The following is an 18907-nucleotide window of genomic DNA, read 5'->3' on the forward strand; positions in this document are numbered from 1 at the left end:
TTTTGCCAATTAATTGTTTGGGTCAGTATTTGCCATGAAGAGCCCATGCGGTACTTTTAGGGGCCCCTCTGTTTGTGAAAGATCCAAACTGCAGGACGGAACACAGGAGGGGTGGGGAACGGAAGGTATTAGGAGCCCCCAGCCTCCCTGAGCGGGGGACGTGAGGGGACTTTTTCCTGTTGGAAACAGGACAGAAGGGTGGGGAATAAATGAAACAGTGGTATATATTGTGAGAACAAACCACACTTCAGTTGTTCTGGGATTATGTTAACATTGAGGACAATTAAAAAAAATAAGATACAAAGTGAAAATAAAGGAAAAATAAACCCTTTAATGTAACTCAACTCGTGAGGACACTGGAGGTGGAGCTCATGGAGCGTCCAGCCACTGCCGCCTCCAGGTTACCTGCCCTCCGCCTCCCGCCTCAGCACACAGCACCCACCCGCCCCTGCACGGGGAGCAGCTGGTGGGAAGCGGGAGTCCCCTGTACCAGTGCTTAAAAGCTAACAGAGCAGGGGCTCTGGGCCACTCCCAGCCCCCACGTCTGGCCCCTGGGCCAGCCTTCGCATGACTGCTGCCTCGGGGGACAGATAGCAGCAGGAGTCCCAGCCGGTCAGCCTGTGCCCGGGGGTCCAGCCGCAGGGGTGGCCACACTGCTCATCTCTGAGCTGGGGCTTGACCTCCCAAGCTGACCCTCATCCCGCAGCTTTCAGATCTGGGGCCTCCGTACCTTGTCCCCCTGCTTTCCGGGGGGGCCGGCCTGGCCATGGACACCAGCTTCTCCCTGGGGAAGGAGAGAGATGGGGTGAGGGCCTGCAGGGCACCTTGGACAGCCGCTCAAGGGGGCAAGATGGTCCTGCTGTTAATGTCCTGGCTATTGTGTCTTTGGGCCTCCATGTCTTTCTCTGCTGGACTCTGTGAACTCGCCCCATTCCACCTGTCTGACTCCTACCCACGCTTGGCCCAGCCCGGCTCTCGCCTCCTCCTGGCAGCCCTTCCTTCTACTCCCTTCCTCCTCTGAGGTCTGTACTCACCACTGGCTGGTGTCCACCCCTTGCCACCCACCCTCCCCCGCAGCCAGACCATCCTCAGTTCTCAGTTGACATGCATGTGCCCAGTTCTGTCTTGGCCCCAAATGTGGATGCCAGCAGCCCTTGGTGGGTCATTTTGGAGCCTGAAACACTTGCAAAGGCACACCTCACACTGCCTGGGGGGGGGGGGGGGGGTGAAGACCCTGGGCCTGTGTGTATGTGGGGGACACAAGGGGAGTGCTGGGGGCCTAGGACAGGAGGGGGCGGGGAAATGGGAGGAGGCCCATCCCAAACACGTCACTTATTAAACATCTGCCTGGACTTGGAAAGAGGACGAGATTTCGGGAACAGCTTCTCGCTTCCCCTTCCTTTTGTCCCAGGGCGTGAGGACGATAGTGACCACGTTTCTCCGACCCTAAATGAAGGCCCCAAATGTGCCAGCTATTCATGCCCTGTGGGGTCACAGGGACAAACTCCAAAACTTGGGGTGTCTGGGAACCCGGTGGCAGGGCCACCTCTGGCAAAGCTGGTGCTCATGTCAGGGAGGCTCTGTCCCCGCCACAGTCAGATGGGCCTAGGGCATGGGCATGGGCATGGGGAAGGCACATCTGCCTGTGAGGTTCCTCGTGCTCCCTGCGCTGTATTCCTGCAAATTGTGGCTCTGTCTGTCCTGCCAGATTGCAGGCCAACCCTGGAAGATTCTCTGCAGCCGGCTGCCCATGCAGGGTCCACCTTAGCAGCCCTTGATGAACGCCAGTCAATGGGGTGAATGCGTGTGCTGCTGCCAATCACGTAATTAATCTTTTCCTTATGAGCTAAGAAAGGGACCTCCTCACCTCCCCATGCTGCTAAAATAAACCAAGGAAGCATCTGCTTTGGGAAGCCCGAGTCTTACCCCTGCAGTTTCCACAAAGAGCAAGGAAAGGGTGGGCAGCCAGCTGTCTCCCGGCCACCATCCTGCTCCCCGAAATGCACCAGCACAGGCGGGGCTCAGCAGCTCGCTGGCCTGAGGCCTATTCAGAGCCCAGCGGAGGGGCCTTTCTGGCTGCCCTAAGGCCCTGCAGTCGCCAGCCCCTGACTCAGTTACATCATAGCCATTTGAGTCAATGGGACCAACCCTCTGTCCTGGGTGACATCTCTCCTGGATGCCAAACAGCTTCTGCTTGGAAATAGGAGCTCAGGCCAAACGACCTTTCCAGGATCCACGGGGAAACCACACACACTAGGGAAGGCAAGGTGCCCAGGGCACAGAGTCCCCAAGAACTGGCTGAGGGAAAGGCCTCAGGCAAACATCTTCCGTGAGCACTGATCCCAGGGGAAGGCTCACCTTTGGCCCTGGGGGCCCGGGGAGCCCTGGGGGGCCGGACTCCCCTCTGCCTCCTCCAATGGAGTTGCCAGAATCGCCTTTCTCTCCCTGGGGGTGGAAAGGAAGCGTTATTAGTTCTTCCCTCACAGTTCAGGCTAAATTTGGTAAGAGGTGGGGGTGGGCATTAGGGGGCTGTGGGCTCCAGAGGCCTTCAGAAGCCTGGCCTAGTCTGATCCAGCCACAGGTTCTGAGGAGAGACTAGAGCTGGCTGTTGAAGGGGAACAGGCTGAAACAAGAGACCTGTCAGAACCTGGGTCTGGAACAGTGTTTCTCAAAGGGTGTTCCATGGGCCCAGTAGGCGTGGCTCAGTGGTCACAGTTCGATTCCGGTCAGGCCACATGCCAGGCTGCCGGCTCGATCCCCAGTGGGGGGCATGCAGGAGGCAGCTGATCAATGATTCTTTCTCATCATGGATGTTTCTACCTTTCTCTCCCTCTCCCTTCCTCTCTGAAATCAATTAAAAAAATACATATTTTAAAGGGTGTTCCATGGAACACTTCTTCAGGGGGTTGAAAATATTTGAAATGTGAAAAAAAAAGGGGTCTGGTGGCCAAACAACGCTAGGGAAGGCGGAATGAAATGAAGCCTTGAGAGCTCCTTCATGCAGCGTGCTCTGAGCTCTGACAGGTGACAGTGCCTGTCACTGTTTAAGGGGCCCCTTACCCAGCTCTCCCACACTTACCTGACCTCTAGTCTTTTCTCAAGTGCACTATCTTATGGAGCTCATGTACCACTGAGCACATTTCAGAGCTGCTGCAAAGAAGTCTGACCAGGTCATAGCCATTGAATTCTTTGAATCTGGGCAGTTTGGCCAATCAGGGCTTCCCATGTGGTACCTCTTTACCCCCCTCCTCTGGGAGGGAATGTGGGCGGGGATGGACATCAGACCTCTACACGCATCTCACCATGCAGAGCTCCTCAATACCCACCTTCTGCCCCAGGAGGCCAAGGCCCGCGGCGCCCTTCTCACCCTGCGGAGAAATGCAGACAATGTGGGTTAGAAGCCGCTCCTCCAGGATGTGGGTGAGGCCTCACCCCGCCAGTGCCAGGCCTTGGCTTTCCTCTCTCCCACCTCCCTGCCCCTCCGTGCGCTGTTTTCTGAAGGCCTCCACTTCCTGAAGGGCCCCCATCTGGCCCAACTCCTTCTTAAGACCATTCACACTGGGGACAGCCTGCATCAGTGCTCCCCTCTCCCCCGGTGGGCTGGGCCCTCATCACTCGTGCGAGAGGGGAGCCAAGAGCGCGCAGGCCCTTTTGGGGGGACGAGCAGCGTGGAGCCAGGCATTTGGGGAGCTCTTCCTTTTAACCACCGTGCTCTTTCCATGTCCATGTTCATCAGGACCAGCCACTAGAGGCCCCTGGTCTCCAGGCAGAGCCTTCTGCCCGCCTCCTCCTGCCTCTAAAGACAAGACCAGCCCGGCCGGCATGGCTCCGTGGATGAGCATCGACCTATGAACCAGGAGGTCACGGTTCGATTCCCGGTCAGGGCACATGCCATGGTTCGATCCCTAGTGTGGGGCGTACAGGAGGCAGCCGATCAATGATTCTCATCATTGATGTTTCTCTCCTCCTTTCCTGTCTGAAATCAATAAAAAAAATATTAAAAAATAAAAAAAGACAAGACCATCTAACAAGGACATCTCTTTGGAGGAATATTTTGAGAAGCTTGCCTCCTGTTACGGATTGAATTGTGCCTCCTCCTCCACATTGTATGTGGAAGTCTGAACCCCCAGTGTCTCAGAATCTGACCTTATTTGGAAGTGGGACAGTGGAGGTGTAATTACACGGAGGTGTAACTAGCTACGTTATGAGGTCATGCTGGAGTGGGATGGGCCCCTAATCCAATATGACTGGTGTCCTTATAAGAAGGGGAAACTTGGACAGACATGCACACGGGGGATCCCAAGTGAGAGTGAAGGCAGAGACGAGGTCTATGAGCCGAGGACCAGCAAGGATGCCAGCAAACCCGGAAACCAGGCGACGGGCCTGGGCTAGATGCTCCCTCACAGCCGCAGAAGGAACCACCCTGCTGACACCTGCACCTCAGACCGCTGGCCCCCAGGCGGGGGACAATACACGTCTGTGGGTTGAGCAATAGTGTTTGTGGTCCTTTGTGGGGCGCCCTCGCTAAGGAACACCCTCGTAGCCAGCTCCTCCCTGAAGAACTCGCCCCCTGACCTGGACCACAGAGCCCGCCTCGGTGCAGACGGGGAGGCTCTGCCTGTGAGCAGCCGCCCTGTGTCGGCGGCAGAGCTGGTCTCACAGGCAGGTCTCCTGAGGCTCCACCTCCGACCCAGCGTCTCACACCAGGAGCCCCCAGAGCACCACCAGGTCAGCTCTGCTCTCCGCAGCCTGAGGCTGGCTGTCACGTGTGTGGTTACATAAACTGAGGGCCCTGGGTCATAATTTGTTCCGACGTCGCACTGACTTGTCCAGCTGGAGCCACACGAGAAGCCACACCAAGTCACTGGGGGTCATCCCCTTGCTACCTGTCCTTGGGGAGAAGCTGAGTGGCACAGTGGCCTGGAGCTGGCCAAGGAAGGGAAGGAGGCTGGCTGAGTGCCCACGTGACAGGAGGACAGCAAGTCTTGGGAGCCCAGCTGGCCCGGGTCTGCCTGGGCTGTGCCTTGGCGGGCATGCCCTGAAACAGCCGGGAAGGGATGCAGTGCCGTCTGCGGGGGTCCTGGGGGTGGGGACAGAGCGAGGAAGGGCCTCCCTTCTGCTGGGTTCTCCTGGGTAACCCATGGCTTTCAAGGAGGGAGGGTTGCTCTCGAGTGGAATTTCTGCAGCTTTGCAGGCTGTCGCCGCACTGCTCTCCTCCTGGGGGTACATGCACCCATAGCACGCGGCAGGCAGCACCCCAGCCACGGGAGGGAGAGGTGGGCAGGGGGTGGGGGACCAGCACTCTCAAAGGCACAATATCCTACCCTCTGCCCCTCTTTCCCGGCAAACCTGGGGGCCCCGGCTTCCCTGCTGCTCCTGGGTCTCCCTTTGGGGTAAGAAGAGAAAGTCACTCCTAAGAGGATGGAGGTGGGGGTCATGAGGGGGATAATGGACAGTGATCATAGACCAGTGTTTCTAGAACCCTAGTCCCATAAGATGCTCCTCTGAAAAAAAGGAGGCCCTGGTCAAAAAAGTTTGACATTCTTCACAAGATATTACCTTTTCAAAGCTCTCCAATGCACATTTAGCATGTTAAAGGCTCTGAAAAGGCCTGCACAAAAGAAACCCGTGCAATATTTTTAATTCCCTTTTTCCCAAACACACTTGACCATGGGAACTTTTTTTCATGTTACATCCCTTAATGAACTAGATGAGAGAGACAGCCCCCAGGTGCAGGGGACAGCTGCTCCTGGCTGCTGGAGCAGGTGTGCAGGCAAACCGGCCGAGCTGTCCAGCCAGAATCCAGGAGCAGGGAGGCACTTGCTGTGCAACCCTGACAAGCAGGCCCCGCCCTGGCAGGTTGTCCTCTGCTCAGTCAGGTCCCCAGCCCCAGGCGCACCTCAGGGGGATCAGGAGTGAGAAACAGCAGCAGACCCTCCCACCTCCCCTGAAACCTGATGCTCCTTGCAGCCAGACATTCCCTGTGCCAGTACCTTGGCTCCTGGGGTTCCTGGTTCTCCCTGTGTAGGAAAAAAAAAGAGATTCAGGTAAGGAGATAAGAGGGCGCGAGAGAGCGGGGAAGGGAGCAGGAACTGATGAGCAGAGCTACTCTGGGGGGAGGCGAAGCACCTGGCCAGCTCAGCCTTTCCTCGGCCTAGACCTCAACCACAGGCCAAAGAGGCCTCCTGGACCCCCCTCCCCCCTCTTCTCCACCAGGTGAGGCGTGTGGCTGGTGTGGGTGTCAGTGAGGCCCCGCAGGACAGGGAGAGGTGCCCCTGTAAGCGGACCTGCTGGAGAGCCACACGAGCACTGTGTTACTGGGTGTTTCCACCCTCCGCCTGCCAACCACATGGCGGTTGGGGTGGGTTCAGGAGGAGGAATCCAGCTCCCCTCCCTGAAGCTTTGCAAGCAAGTAGCTGTGACATTCCAGTGTGAAGGAAAGCTCTGGCTCCACGGCATGGCAGGAGGGAGAGACCTGTAGCGGAGAATGGTAACCCTTTCTACTTCCTTGTAAGCTTAGGTAGACACTGGCTGTTCGAGTTATGTGTGTGTGCACCTGACAAGGGCTGTTCAAGTTATGTGTGCGTGCACCTGACAAGGGCTGTTCAAGTTATGTGTGCGTGCACCTGACAAGGGCTGTTCAAGTTATGTGTGTGTGCACCTGACAAGGGCTGTTCAAATAATGTGTGTATACAGCTGACATTGGCTGTTCAAGTTATGTGTGCATTCATCGGACATCGGCTGTTCAGGTTATGTGTGCATGGATCTGACATGGCTATTCAAGTTATGTGTGCGTGCACCTGACACGGGCTGTTCAAGTTATGTGTGTGTGCACCTGACAAGGGCTGTTCAAATAATGTGTGTATACACCTGACATTGGCTGTTCAAGTTATGTGTGCATTCATCGGACATCGGCTGTTCAGGTTATGTGTGCATGGATCTGACATGGCTATTCAAGTTATGTGTGCGTGCACCTGACACGGGCTGTTCAAGTTATGTGTGCATGGATCTGGCAACAATGCTGCTTCAGGAGAAATGTTTCCCAACCCTGTCTGCCCCCTCCTTGGTTCAGGGTGTCTGAAGCCCTAACGCTGTCCTCCTCTCCATCTCTCCCACACTACGCCTCCGTGTTGAATGACAGCGTTTCACTGACCTTCATCCCCGCCACGGCGATGCCAGGAGCCCCCTGGCAGAGAGAAGAAAAGGCATGGAGACGTTCTGCAGTCAGGGGGAGCACGAGGAAGTGGCCAGCCTCCCAGCCTCCCCTTGGGGAGATGCGAAGGTGGACTGCTCACGCCTGTGTACCACCCAAACCCACGGGAAAGGAGGGGTGCTGAGCTTGGCACAGGGAGGGTGGGCCCCGAGGAAGAGGCTCTGTGCGGCACAGCTGGGTGCCCAGGGTCCCACCCACCTGCTCAGCACCTAGCCCAGTGATGGCGAACCTTTTGAGCTCGGCGTGTCAGCATTTTGAAAAACTCTAACTTCACTCTGGTGCCGTGTCACATATAGAAATTTTTTGATATTTGCAGCCATAGTAAAACAAAGATGTATATTTTGGATATTTATTTTATATATTTAAATGCCATTTAACAAAGAAAAATCAACCAAAAAAATGAGTTCGCGTGTCACCTCTGACACGTGTGTCATGGGTTCGCCATCACTGCCCTAGGCTGTGCTGGGGGACACAGTGGCATCATGGCAGGATGCCCACAGGTGAGCTAGAGGGGGCATCCCTGGGGTGAAATGAGGGAGGGCTTCGTTGGGACAGGAGAAAAGGAGGAGGAGATGGGGGAGGGGAAGCAGGGAGAGCCCTGGGGAAGGGGAGAAGAGTAGATGGAGATGTCACCACATACAGTGCCCCTCAGTGTGTGTAGCAGGCTTCTCCTCACAGGAAGCTCTCTGGGCCTACGCCCTCAGGGACTGGGGAGCAGCTGGCAGTGAACCCCATTTCTATATCAGCTCAAGACCACTGACTTTTGAAGTGCATAGGCTTCCAAACACACTGCTTAGTAAACCCCCCGTGGAGGTGATGTTAGGGGGCGTCTACTCCTCAGATGGGTCTCAGGACTGCAGCCAGAGCTGGGGTTACCCAAGGAGATTATTATGGCCCAAGGATGCCCAGAGGAGGCCTGGCCATTTCAGAAGGGCACTGGTGCATGATGGGGCCAAACAGGAGCCAAACAGGACCAGCCCTGCCTGGAAGGACTGGCTGCACAGCGAGGGGCGAGGGCCTGGGAGGATATGCACCCCCAGTCGTCACCATGGGACGTGGGAAGGAGGAGTGTGGGAGAGAGGTCGGGGTGGCGGAGGGGCTGCCTGGGTGTGCTGAGGGGCAGGTACCTTCACTCCGTGTTTGCCCGGCATCCCCGGCATACCCCGTTCTCCCTGAAGGAAGAAACAGAAACGATGAGAAGAGGACCAGACTCAGGGCCCCGAGGATGTCCCTGAGAACGGCTGGTCTGGAAGCGCGGGACCGTTGAGCTCTGGCAGTCAGCGCGGGCCACTCAGCTATGTGAACTCGCACAGGGGCCCAAGGCGTGTGTTGCAGTGAGGGAAAGGCCCCCAGAGAGAGCGGCCACCGCAGGAGCCGAGTCCTGTGGGGACGGGGTGGGGGGCAGGGAGCTGTTCAAGATCTACTGCCAGCGGGTCTGGAACTCAGTGCTGCGGGTAGGAGCGGCCCTGGGCCACGCACCGACTGCACATCCTCCGTCCCGCCCCCGCCTGGCCCTTCTTGCCCGTTTTCATTCCAGCAACCCTGCTCCCGCGGGACCTGCGGGCTGAGCCAGACTGGCTCCCGCATGTCATCTCCCTCTGGGGCTCCTCTTCCTCCAGGTTCCTTGGGTCTAACTCCTCCCAAGGGCCCCACGTGGCAGAGGGTCTGCCTGTACTTGGGTGGTGGGGGACTGGAGATGAACCAGGCGCCACCTGGCACCTTCCAGAGGCACCAGGACAGCTGTCGCCGCTCCAGGATCTCATGGGTGTGCGCTACCATCTCAGCAGTGTCTCCAACCTCTCGTACCTCCGTGAAAATGCCACACGGATGGGAGGGGCTGAGCTCAGGACACACCAGGAGGAGAGGGGGTGGGGATGCCAGCCAGTGGCAATGGGGGCTGCCGTGTTAGGGTGACCAGGGGAGGAAGAAGAGCAGCTCCTGTCTCCAGGAGTTGAACCCCAACTGAAGCCCCAGGCAGGGCCCAGAATGCTGTGCAGCTACAGGTGACAACAGCCGGCCCAGCTGCAGCTTCCTGTGTGTGAAGGTGGCCATGCCCAAGCCCGCCCGGCCCAGCTTCCTCTCTCAGGCCAGCGGCAGGGCCACAGGCTTCAGGCAGAGGGCGAACCTGGTCCCACCTCAGCTGTCCTCACCCCTCGCTGCCATCTGACAGGCAGTGCCAGTCACCCCATGCTCACCAAGGACAGAGAGGCTTCTAACTCTCTGCTCCAGGACTGAGCCCTCCCTGTACGTAAGCTGGACAATAACACTCCCACTCAGAACAGCCGCTGCCTGGCACTGACCGGAAAAGGGGCCGGGATCCTGAGCATGGCCTCCCGTCCTCGCTTCCTTCCCAGCCTCATCTCCTCATAGCCTGACACCTCTTCCTGCTTCCCTGAAAACACCACTCACTCTCATGACTTCCTGTTATTTCCTCAACACCCCATTCATTGATGGTCACACACCATCTGCTCTGTGGAGCCGTTTGCTGGTTCCTCAGTGCAGAAGGACCCCGTTCACAAAACCACGTCGGCCTGGGGTGGCTCACCTCCATTCTCTTGGGGGACAAGTCTCTGAATTCTGCAAAAGGCTCAGAATCTTTAGCTCCAAACCCAGGAGCCCTTTCTCATCCTCACTCACCAGGACCCCTAAGCCACAGGCAGTGACCACAGCAGATAAGCCAGTGGCCCAGGTCTGCCCTAGCCACCAAATCCTGGGGAACCCCTCTTATGGGGAAGAGGCGAGAAAGGCATGGCAATTTACTGCATCTGCCACGTGTCTGGCACCGGGCTAAGGGCTTTTCATCTTTCTACTCACTGTCCAGGAATCCACGCCGGAGCGGGAGTGGCTGTTACTCCTGCTTCACCGGTGAAGAAACTAGCTCAGAGAGGCCGGGCACGATTGTCAAGGTCATGCAGAGCAGGGAAGTGAACATAGGTCTTTCGTCTGCCAAAGCCCAGGTACCCATTTCTCCAGGCCAACCCCAGGGTCGGCTGGGCTGGTGTTCTACCTGCTTCTGTTAAACAGCCTCTGCAGGCTGAAAGCAGGCAACGTCCTCTTTGCTGGAGGGCCCTGGGTCTGTGCCCCACAGGCATGCAGGAGCGGGCCAGGCCTGTGAGGGCAGCTCAGCCCAGAGCCCTGGGTGGTCTTTAACCAGAGGCGCCCAGAGTAAAGCACTGGGCAGGGCCCTGCCTGCCAGTGCGGGTCTGCTATGTGGCCAGCAGAGGGCACCCCAGGACCTCGTCAGGCCTCCAGCCCCTTCCCAGGAGAACCAGCCGAGGCTCCTGTCACTCTTTCCTTTAGGACCAGGAGGCCCTGCTAACATGCCAATCAACCCAAATGGGTTGACTCAGCCCCTAGGACACCAGACAGAGTCCCTGGGGGTGGGGTAGAGGTACAAGTGGGAGGTCAGCTTGGGGGTCCCTGACTACCCAGGGATTTCCCATTTGTCCTGCCCTGCCCTGCCCTGCCCCTGTCTTTCCCTCCATGGCCTGTCTCCCCTTCCCACCTCCATGTTGAGGAGCTGATGGAGTCAGGAAAGGCTGGCTGTGTGACTCCAGATAAACCCTGTTCTCTCTCCGGGCCCAGGACCCCGACCTGCAAAGTGAGATTAGATGCTTTCCAGCCACTCCTGCTCCCCCATCTTCTCCATCGCCCCCAGCCCTGCCTGTGGGAGACCCTTAGGAGGGAGAGAGGCCACGGCCAGGGAGGGGACACTGGGTCTGTCGGCAGGTCCAGCACAGGGCTCCCTGGTGGAGCAGGTTAGCTCTGGGCAACACTGCGGCTCTAGGAGGCTCTCTGCCTTCTCCTCCTGCCCCGAGAGACAGACAGCTTCCTGTGCCTCAGCAGGGAGGAGGGTGGGCTCCGGGCGCCCGTCTCCCGTCTCCACAGGAGCCATGCAGAGCAGGCGCTGGGAGTGAGGGCTTCCGGCTAATTGGGCTTGTCTTCAGCGCATGTGGGTTTGTCTGTAAAGACATAGCCATGCCCTCCAGGGAAATCCGGCCCCTGGGAGCCTCCTAAGGAGGCAGCCCTCCTCATTAGCGTGGCTGACCTTTGCCCCCTCCCTCCCTCCTGGGTCAAGTCTCTTAATTCTGCAAACGACTCAGGCTCCCTTGATCCCCATTCTCAGGGCCTCCCTCACTCCCAGCCCTTTGCCGGGCAGGAAGCAGGGGCGCCCTCCGCTGACCCCCCTGCGGGCTCAGTCCACTCTCATCAGCCTCCTTTCTCCAGGGCCTGTCTCCACGGGCGTGCGCCAGCCTGACCTCTGAACTGGGGGCGGTGCTGTCCTAACAGAAAGCGCTGGTTCCTGGACGGTGGCCGAGGTGAAAGAGGGGTGAGAGCCACTGTCAAGGACTTGGGGTGGCTGTGGCAAGCATGCCTGTCTGCAGGGAGGAGGCAGCCAGCGCGCCGAGGAGGCCGATGCCTGTGCACACAGCTTTCCCTGGTGGCCCATCTCAGCGAGGGCACATCTAGAGGGTCCTTTCCCGGCTTTCTTCTTAAAAAAGTTCCTTTTAAGAGGTTAAGTTTGGAATCGTGCTGAATTTAGGCCCACTAACTCACCGCTTACCTTAGGTGGGAGGGAGCTCCCATAGTCTGCCAAAGCCCCCGCCCCTTTACACCTCTATCTCTGCTTTCCCAGGTCCTCCCAACCGGGAGCCTCTGGGTGGGTGTCAGCCACTGGGTCTGGCGTCCTCCAGCTGGGGAGTGGGTGCCTGGGCATTACAAAGGCTCTTGCCCCAGGGGCACAGAGCATGGGTGGCACAGGCTGCTGTGGGACCAGGCTTGTGACCCACAGGTGGCGCCGACACACCACCTGGTGCCGAGAACCAATGCCTGATGGCCGGCCTGGGAGGGGTGGGTTCCATTCGTCGTGGCTAAGAAAGCTCTGGGTGAGCACAGGTGGGTGGGTGGGTGTGTGGGGGGGAGAGGGGGGAGGGTGCCCTGAATGACTTTGAGGACCTGTCCCAGCCAGGACTTCACAAGGTCACTGACTCTCAGCTGGGCCCTGCCTGTGCTCTCACTGCAGCATCAATAGGTTCTCTATGCTGGTCCTGGCCTCCAGGTGAGGACCCATCCTTTATCCAGACGACAGGATGGAAGCGAGCTCCTTGGAGCACAAGCTGGCCTTGCTCCCGTCCAGCGGGAGTGGCCTCTTAATTGGTGATTTACTGTTTGTGGAACAAGCGGGGCAGGGACTTGGCAAGAAAACGTAGTCTGGAAGGAGGTGGGGGCTTCAAGGTCAGCTCCCCAGCCCAGCAAAGGTCAGGCCAGAGGAGCTCGGGGAGATGAATGGACCTCCCTAACGCTGGGTGGGGGGCCCTGGGCCGAGGCAGCTCCACACACAGACTCTTTGTTCTCTGCAGGGAGGAGAAGACCTGTCTGAGCGGGGAGTGGAGGGCTGGGGGCAGCCCAGCAGGCAGCTCTGGCCTCAGGCCTGGACCGGGCCCTTTCCTGGGCTGGAAGATGCGGGTGAGGAGAGCCAAGGTCTTTCTCTCACCTACAGCGTTCCCAGGACTGCCTTCCGGGAAGAGGGCAGCTCAGTGCCCTGTTCCTGCTCTAGCAGCTCCGGAGCAGGGAGGCCCGGGGCCACGGAAATGCCAGGCCCTCCGGTAATTGGGGCTGGCAGGAAGTGATCTGGGGAATTACCGGGTCAGGCGCCCCGTCGAAGGCCAGGGCTTTGGAAGGGCGGCTGGCTTGTAATCTCGATTTGAGATCGGGTGATTTTGTAGTTAGTTCCAAAAAGAAAAGTCAGCTCTAATTAATCCGTGGACTTTGGAGTGCAGGAGAAATGGGGCCCAGAGAGCGGAGGCTGGGGCTGGAAACCGGCAGAGTGGGAGCCCGTCAGCCTCAGATCTGGAGCCCATGCCTCAGCTCCCTGATCGGCCTTAATTTAAATGGCCTGGCTGTCCCCACTAGGATTTCGTGGCTTTGAAAGCGTGCTGTCCCCATCCCAGACGTTTCTGTATCCATGGCTTCTATCTGGACGAAGCACTCTGCCTGTGAGCCCGAGAGAAGCATGGGGGTGCGCAGGTCCTCTGGGGGCCAGAGGGGTGCAGGAAGGTTCCGGAATAGCTGCAGTGTGGGGCTGAGCCAAGCTGCCTCCTCCTGGCTCTATTGGAAACCCCGGGACCATGCCAACTCCCTGCAGGAACCACTGAGGCGAAATCGGTGCCAGTGGAAAAAACACCACACTCCCTTGGTTCTTCAACTAAAATGCACCGCGCACCCCAAGCTTTCTGCTATAGACACTCCACGTACTGCTCACAGAGAGCCAGGGGGCTCAGAGAAAGGCCCGGATCCAGCCACTACCTTTCCTCACAAGAAGGAAAAGAGCTGAACACTCACCTTCTTTTCTCCTAGTGGAGGGGGACCTCCCTACTGGAAATCCTGGGGACCCCCAGCTGTAAGGCCCAGGTGGTAGTCATTCAGAGCAAGGCTTTGGGTCGGACAGATCTGACTCCACCACTTCCTGGCTGTGGACCTTCGAGGGTTCACCTTTGTGAACCTCAGTTTGTTCATCTGCCAATTGGGGATGAGGATAGAATGCACCTCAGAGGGTTGTTATAAAGATCTAGTAAGCTGATGTGTGCCAAGTGCCTTATTCACAAACTGGCATGTTGAAGGGGCCCCGTAACATAGCTGTAATAATGCTAACCGCCATTCTACGGGAGTGTGTCCACCACATGGCCCCTTGCTCTGACCGGCAGATCAGAACGGACACATCCTCTCGTAGAAGGACTGACACGGGCCGGGTGGCTGAGCTCCCACTCCTTACGCCCCCACCTCAGTGTCCTAGCCATCCAACCACAGGGCTCATGGGCCTGCTCCCCTGGGAGTCCCTGTTTCTGGGGAGCCCAGCAGCCTCCAGGGGGGGGGTGACTGCAGTTACCAGCGGCTCTAGCACGAGGTTCTCACATCCCACCTCCTCTGGTCTGAAAACGCACAGCCCACAGCTGTGGAAGGGAGCGTGCGCTCAGCCACAGTCCTTCATGCAAACCCGGGGACTTAACACCCAGACCACCACATGCGTCAGACGCACCCCCCTGCGGAGACAGACTGACCAGCTCCGATTGCTTAGAGATAAGCCCTCACCGGGTTTGTGATCCACATACAGTCTGACAATCCTCGTCAATCCCCTTGAAAGAGAGCCAGGGTTGTAATGTTTTAAACACACTTTGTGTCTTGCAACATATTTAAAGGAGATTGGCGTCATAAATTTGGATCAAATAGGTACCACATGGGCGCACAACAATACTCGCAGTGTCTGGGCAGCGGGGCTGGCCCTGAGTGGGGCCGGGGCAGCACAGGGCCTGCTGGCCACACCGGGCTTAGATTCCGAGGAGCTGGGGCAGAGCCTGCCCTGCTGGCGGGCTGGCCTCTGGGAGGCTGCCAGGTTGGGCCCAGTTGCTGGGGGAGAGGGGGTGGATGGAGCTAATCATTAGCAAAGCTCATGGGCTGAGAAACATCTCTGCTGAGAGCTGAGTTCCACCCCATACTGGAAGAGAGGCCTCCCCACATGGTGTCACGTCGCTGGGGCACAGCAATCGAAGCAGATGCGGAGGGTCCCTCGGTTACCCCGCAGGTCCCCCTCACAGCCTGGCCCCTGGCCCAGCCCTGTGTTCCCACCTGCTAGCACTCGCTCCTCCCTGGGGGCGGGGGGGGGGGGGCGGGCAACTCATCTCAGCACCTGTAATCAGGGGCATCCTTCCCGTGCCTTACTCCAAGCAGAGAGCAGAGAGGGGAGAAGAGAGTAACAGGGAAATGATGGGCAAAGGAAGGATGCTTGGGGGCGAGCCCTCTGCTGCTGGCCACCAGTCCCCAGTGCATACCCTCTGGGCTTTGTTGAAGTAACCACAGACAGAACGAGGATCCCGGCACAGGGAAGGCCAGCCCAGATATGAGGGTGCGGAGACCGCCTCGGGCTCCAGGAACACCTACTGACCAGACTCAAGGATGGGCTGGGAGAAGTGGAGACCAGAGGAGCCTTCCAGAAACCCTAGCAACATGAGAGGGAGCTCACAGCCCTGCAGACTCCACAGAGGCCGCTGAGGAAGGGCAAGGGGGTGGTCTGACAGAGAAAGGAAGGGCGAGGAGCAAGAGCCGAGCAGGAGAAGAAGGGCCTTCTCAGTTCCTCGTAGATCTACAAGGGGTGACGCTTGTGCCCTGGCTAGGTGGCTTGGTTGGAGAGTCGTCCATACACCGAAAGGTCCTGGGTTCGAGTCCTCATCAGGGCACATACAGGAGGCAAGCAATTGATGTCCTGTTCTCATGTCTATGTTTCTTCTCTCATCTCTCTCTCTCTCTCTCTCTCTCTCTCTCTCTCTCTCTCTCTCTCCACCACTTTCTCTAAAGATCAATGAACATGTCCTTGGCTGAGGATTTAAAAAAAAAAGTGGTGATGCTTGTCACAAGCCTGATATAGGTGAAGTAAGACCTGAACAAAGGCTGGAGGAGACTCACACTCCTTCCACAGCCAGGGGAGCTCTCTATGGAGATGGAGCCGACTCTGTCCCCAGGAAGCCATGGTTTCCCTGAGCGGGAAGGGATTTTAATCCTGTCTCCCATCTGATCTAGAAGCTGCTCAACACATGGCAGACCCTACCCGAACCCCGCCGGTGACAGGGAGCTCCCTGCAAAGGTACCCATCAGCACTGGCACCAGTCCTTCCATGCTGGAGCCTCTCTCACAGCTCTGAGCCGTCTCTCCCCAGAGCAGGCTTCCTGGGGCCAGGAGCTACCCCCTGTCAGCAGGACCACAGCGGCTTTCTTGCAAATGCAATGCAGTCAGGGTTGAATGATCTGGCCCACCGTCTGAGCCCAGGATGGCTGCCCTCATGGGACCAGGGCCTCTATCATCATGATACCCCAGCCCTAAGCGGAGTCCTCTTAGGACAACAATCCCCCAAGCTCCTTTCTGGGTGAACCAGACTCACAGTTGGCAGGAGAATACAGACATGGCCATGGTGTGGACGCTGGTTGCGGGCATCGCCACGACCCTAGGGCAACCTCTGCCGGCCCTACAGTTTCTCTCTCCTCCGCTTGAAAGAACTGGTGTGGCCGCTAATGGGAAAACCGACCCTGCTCTGCACCAGGAGGCAGTAAATTTTGTGAGTCTGTGCGAGTGGATGGAGACAACCGCGGGGGCTATAATTTCCACTTCCTGACACAATGCAAACTCCTCAGTTTATGCAGAACTAATTACAGAACTCTCAGGCCTCGCCATCTCACCCACCAAACGCCCATAAAATGATCCAGATTACGGAGTGTGTGGAATGTGCTTCTCAGGAGTGATTCTTCCCTTTCCGCACCCCCCCCTCCCGACCCCCGTGTGTCCCCCTTTCCGTCCTGCCTCTTTCCTTTCCCTGGATCTCCCTATAGAGCAGCGGTTCTCAACCTGTGGGTCGCGACCCCTTTGGCGGTCGAATGACCCTTTCACAGGGGTCGCCCAAGACCATCCTGCATATCAGATATTTACATTACGATTCATAACGGTAGCAACATTACAGTTATGAAGTAGCAACGAAAATAACTTTATGGTTGGGTCACAACATGAGGAACTGTATTTAAAGGGCCAGAAGGTTGAGAACCACTGCTATAGAGGCTTCCCAGCCAGGGTCTGCAGGCCGGATGGGCTCCATGTAGCAGGTGGCAGCATGAGAAGGGCCCAGACCTGGGCATGCAGCCTCATAGGGAGGTTTTAGGACCAAAATGATGCCGGTCACATTGAAGAACAGCCTGGCAGCATGGCGGGCATTCGGTAAGTGGTGACTTTTATTAAGGTTATTTTTGTTTTCATAGTTACTGTAAAGACCACCCCTGGGCCTTGGTTCAAATAGTTTCCCTGTCTAAAATGCCATTTCCCTAGAAATTTGCTGATTGAAGGACCCCAGTGGGGATTGAAAATGGCCACAGATGCTTTGCCACTCCTCCCACAAGAAGAAGTGGAAGCTGAGTCCCCTCCCGCCGCCCACATGACTTGGCCATGGACTTGCTCTGATCGATAGGACATCAGATAATGTGATGCCAGTGCACCGGGACTCGCCCATTTTGAACACTGCCCTGGGCCTGCTGCACTGTAAGGAAACCTGTCTAGTCCACTGGGGGGCTGAGATGCCAGTGGAGGGAGAACAGAGGCAGCCCGCCCACAGCCAGCGCCAATCACCAGACGTGTGGAGGCGGCCGTCTTGGCCTTTCCATCCGTCATGCAGTGTGGATGTGTGAATGAGCCCAGGGGAGACCAGCGGTACCCTCAGATGGCCAACCCACAGAATCATGAGAAAGAAATCGCCATTTCAAGCCAGTACGTTTGGGATGGTTCGTTACACAGCAATGGCTAACCTACCCATTCACCAGGACTGAGCTCATAGGCTGTCACCTCCCAGAAGACTTCCCAGCTCCTGCCAGCCTGGACGTAATCTCTCCACCACCCTGTATTCACACAGCGCTTTGTGATGGCAGCAACCAGCACAGACAACTTCACCAGGGTTATTGGTGCAGGAATCCCATCTCTCTGGCCTGTGAGCTGCCAGAGAGCGGGGCTGGGACCCTACCCCATCTCCCCAACCCTGCTCAACACGGACCTCTGCCTGGAGAGCCCGAGGCGCCTGGGTACAGATTCCGCCACCAGGTTGGCGGGGGAGACCCTTCTGGGTCAGAGGTCCAGCTGGACCATTGATATGCCCAAGGCCCTGTCCCCTCCTCAGCCTCCTGCTTCCCCGAGTGGAGACATGACCTCTGTCCAGCCAACCTCACACGCATTACGAAGCTCACGCTGGGTGAGTGTTTGTGCAAAATTATGCGTGTGTGCACCATGGTGAGATCCCACTTGAGTTACTGCTGTGGGGTGAGGTCTTCCCCTCCCTCCACTTCTTACCTTCCGGCCATGGTAGCCCTGGATCCCTGGGTCTCCCTGGAGGCGGGGGGAGAGACAAAGAGAAGATGGTGAGAGGGGTTTTCCTAATGCCCACCCTCAGCTCCTGCTGCTCCCCTCACATTCCCATCCCTCTTCCTCCCCACGTCTAAATCCTCCGACCCCCACGCGCAGCCAACCCTGGAACAATATCAGAGGCTGTTCTGCTCCTCAGAACAAGTCAACTTGGCAGGAGACCTGAGTTTCAGTTTTGGTTCCACCACCAATTCTGTCGAAAACTTGGACCCGTCACTTTGCCCCTGGCCTTCAGCATCATTTGTAAAATGGTTGGGCTTCGCAGCTTCTCATCCTCAGAGCCTGAGGTTCCCCGCTTCAGAGGGAGAGTCTGTTGGACATCGTGAGCTCCCAGATAAGGTTTCAGAAGAGACCAGATGACCCCGAAGGTCCCTCCAGTCTGACCCCTTATGAAACACTTTTATTGGGATGTTGCGACAGTGTCCTGGGCATCAACCCTGAGTTTCCAACCAGACTGTAAGCTCCTTGGAGGTGGGACCAGCCACAGGACTTGGTCAGTCGAGCACACAAATGGTCCATCCTTGCGGGACCCAACCAGTTCCCAGGGGGCAGTGGTTTGGAAGTGAGCCAAGCCTGATCCATCTCTCAGCTCAGCCCCCTCTCAGCTCCTACGCAGAACCCTTCAGTACTGCCTGCCCCTCCTCCTGTAGGGAACTCTCCCACCCGCTCAGTGTGGCACCCCGAAGGGCCCTCACCTTCGGTCCAGGAGGCCCAGGAAAGCCCTGCGGAAGCAAGAGAAAGGTGAATGGAGGT

The 18907-nt window shown here is 57.6% G+C and overlaps 1 protein-coding gene across 2 annotated transcripts in view; it reads right to left on the reverse strand.

The window, feature by feature from the left end:
* Positions 1-18907, reverse strand: part of COL13A1 (collagen type XIII alpha 1 chain) — a 142145-nt gene that overhangs the window by 30170 nt on the left and 93068 nt on the right. For both annotated transcript variants that reach the window (XM_081105120.1, XM_081105119.1), the window contains exons 15-22: positions 18850-18876; positions 18083-18118; positions 8341-8385; positions 7154-7186; positions 5994-6020; positions 3327-3368; positions 2359-2445; positions 731-784 (exon numbers count right to left, since the gene is read on the reverse strand). In XM_081105120.1, the coding sequence (XP_080961246.1) occupies positions 731-784; positions 2359-2445; positions 3327-3368; positions 5994-6020; positions 7154-7186; positions 8341-8385; positions 18083-18118; positions 18850-18876 (351 nt within the window). The remainder of the gene's footprint in view (positions 1-730; positions 785-2358; positions 2446-3326; positions 3369-5993; positions 6021-7153; positions 7187-8340; positions 8386-18082; positions 18119-18849; positions 18877-18907) is intronic.

This window comes from Myotis nattereri, assembly GCF_964212035.1.
Source record: "Myotis nattereri genome assembly, chromosome: 13".
Lineage (NCBI taxonomy): Eukaryota > Metazoa > Chordata > Mammalia > Chiroptera > Vespertilionidae > Myotis > Myotis nattereri.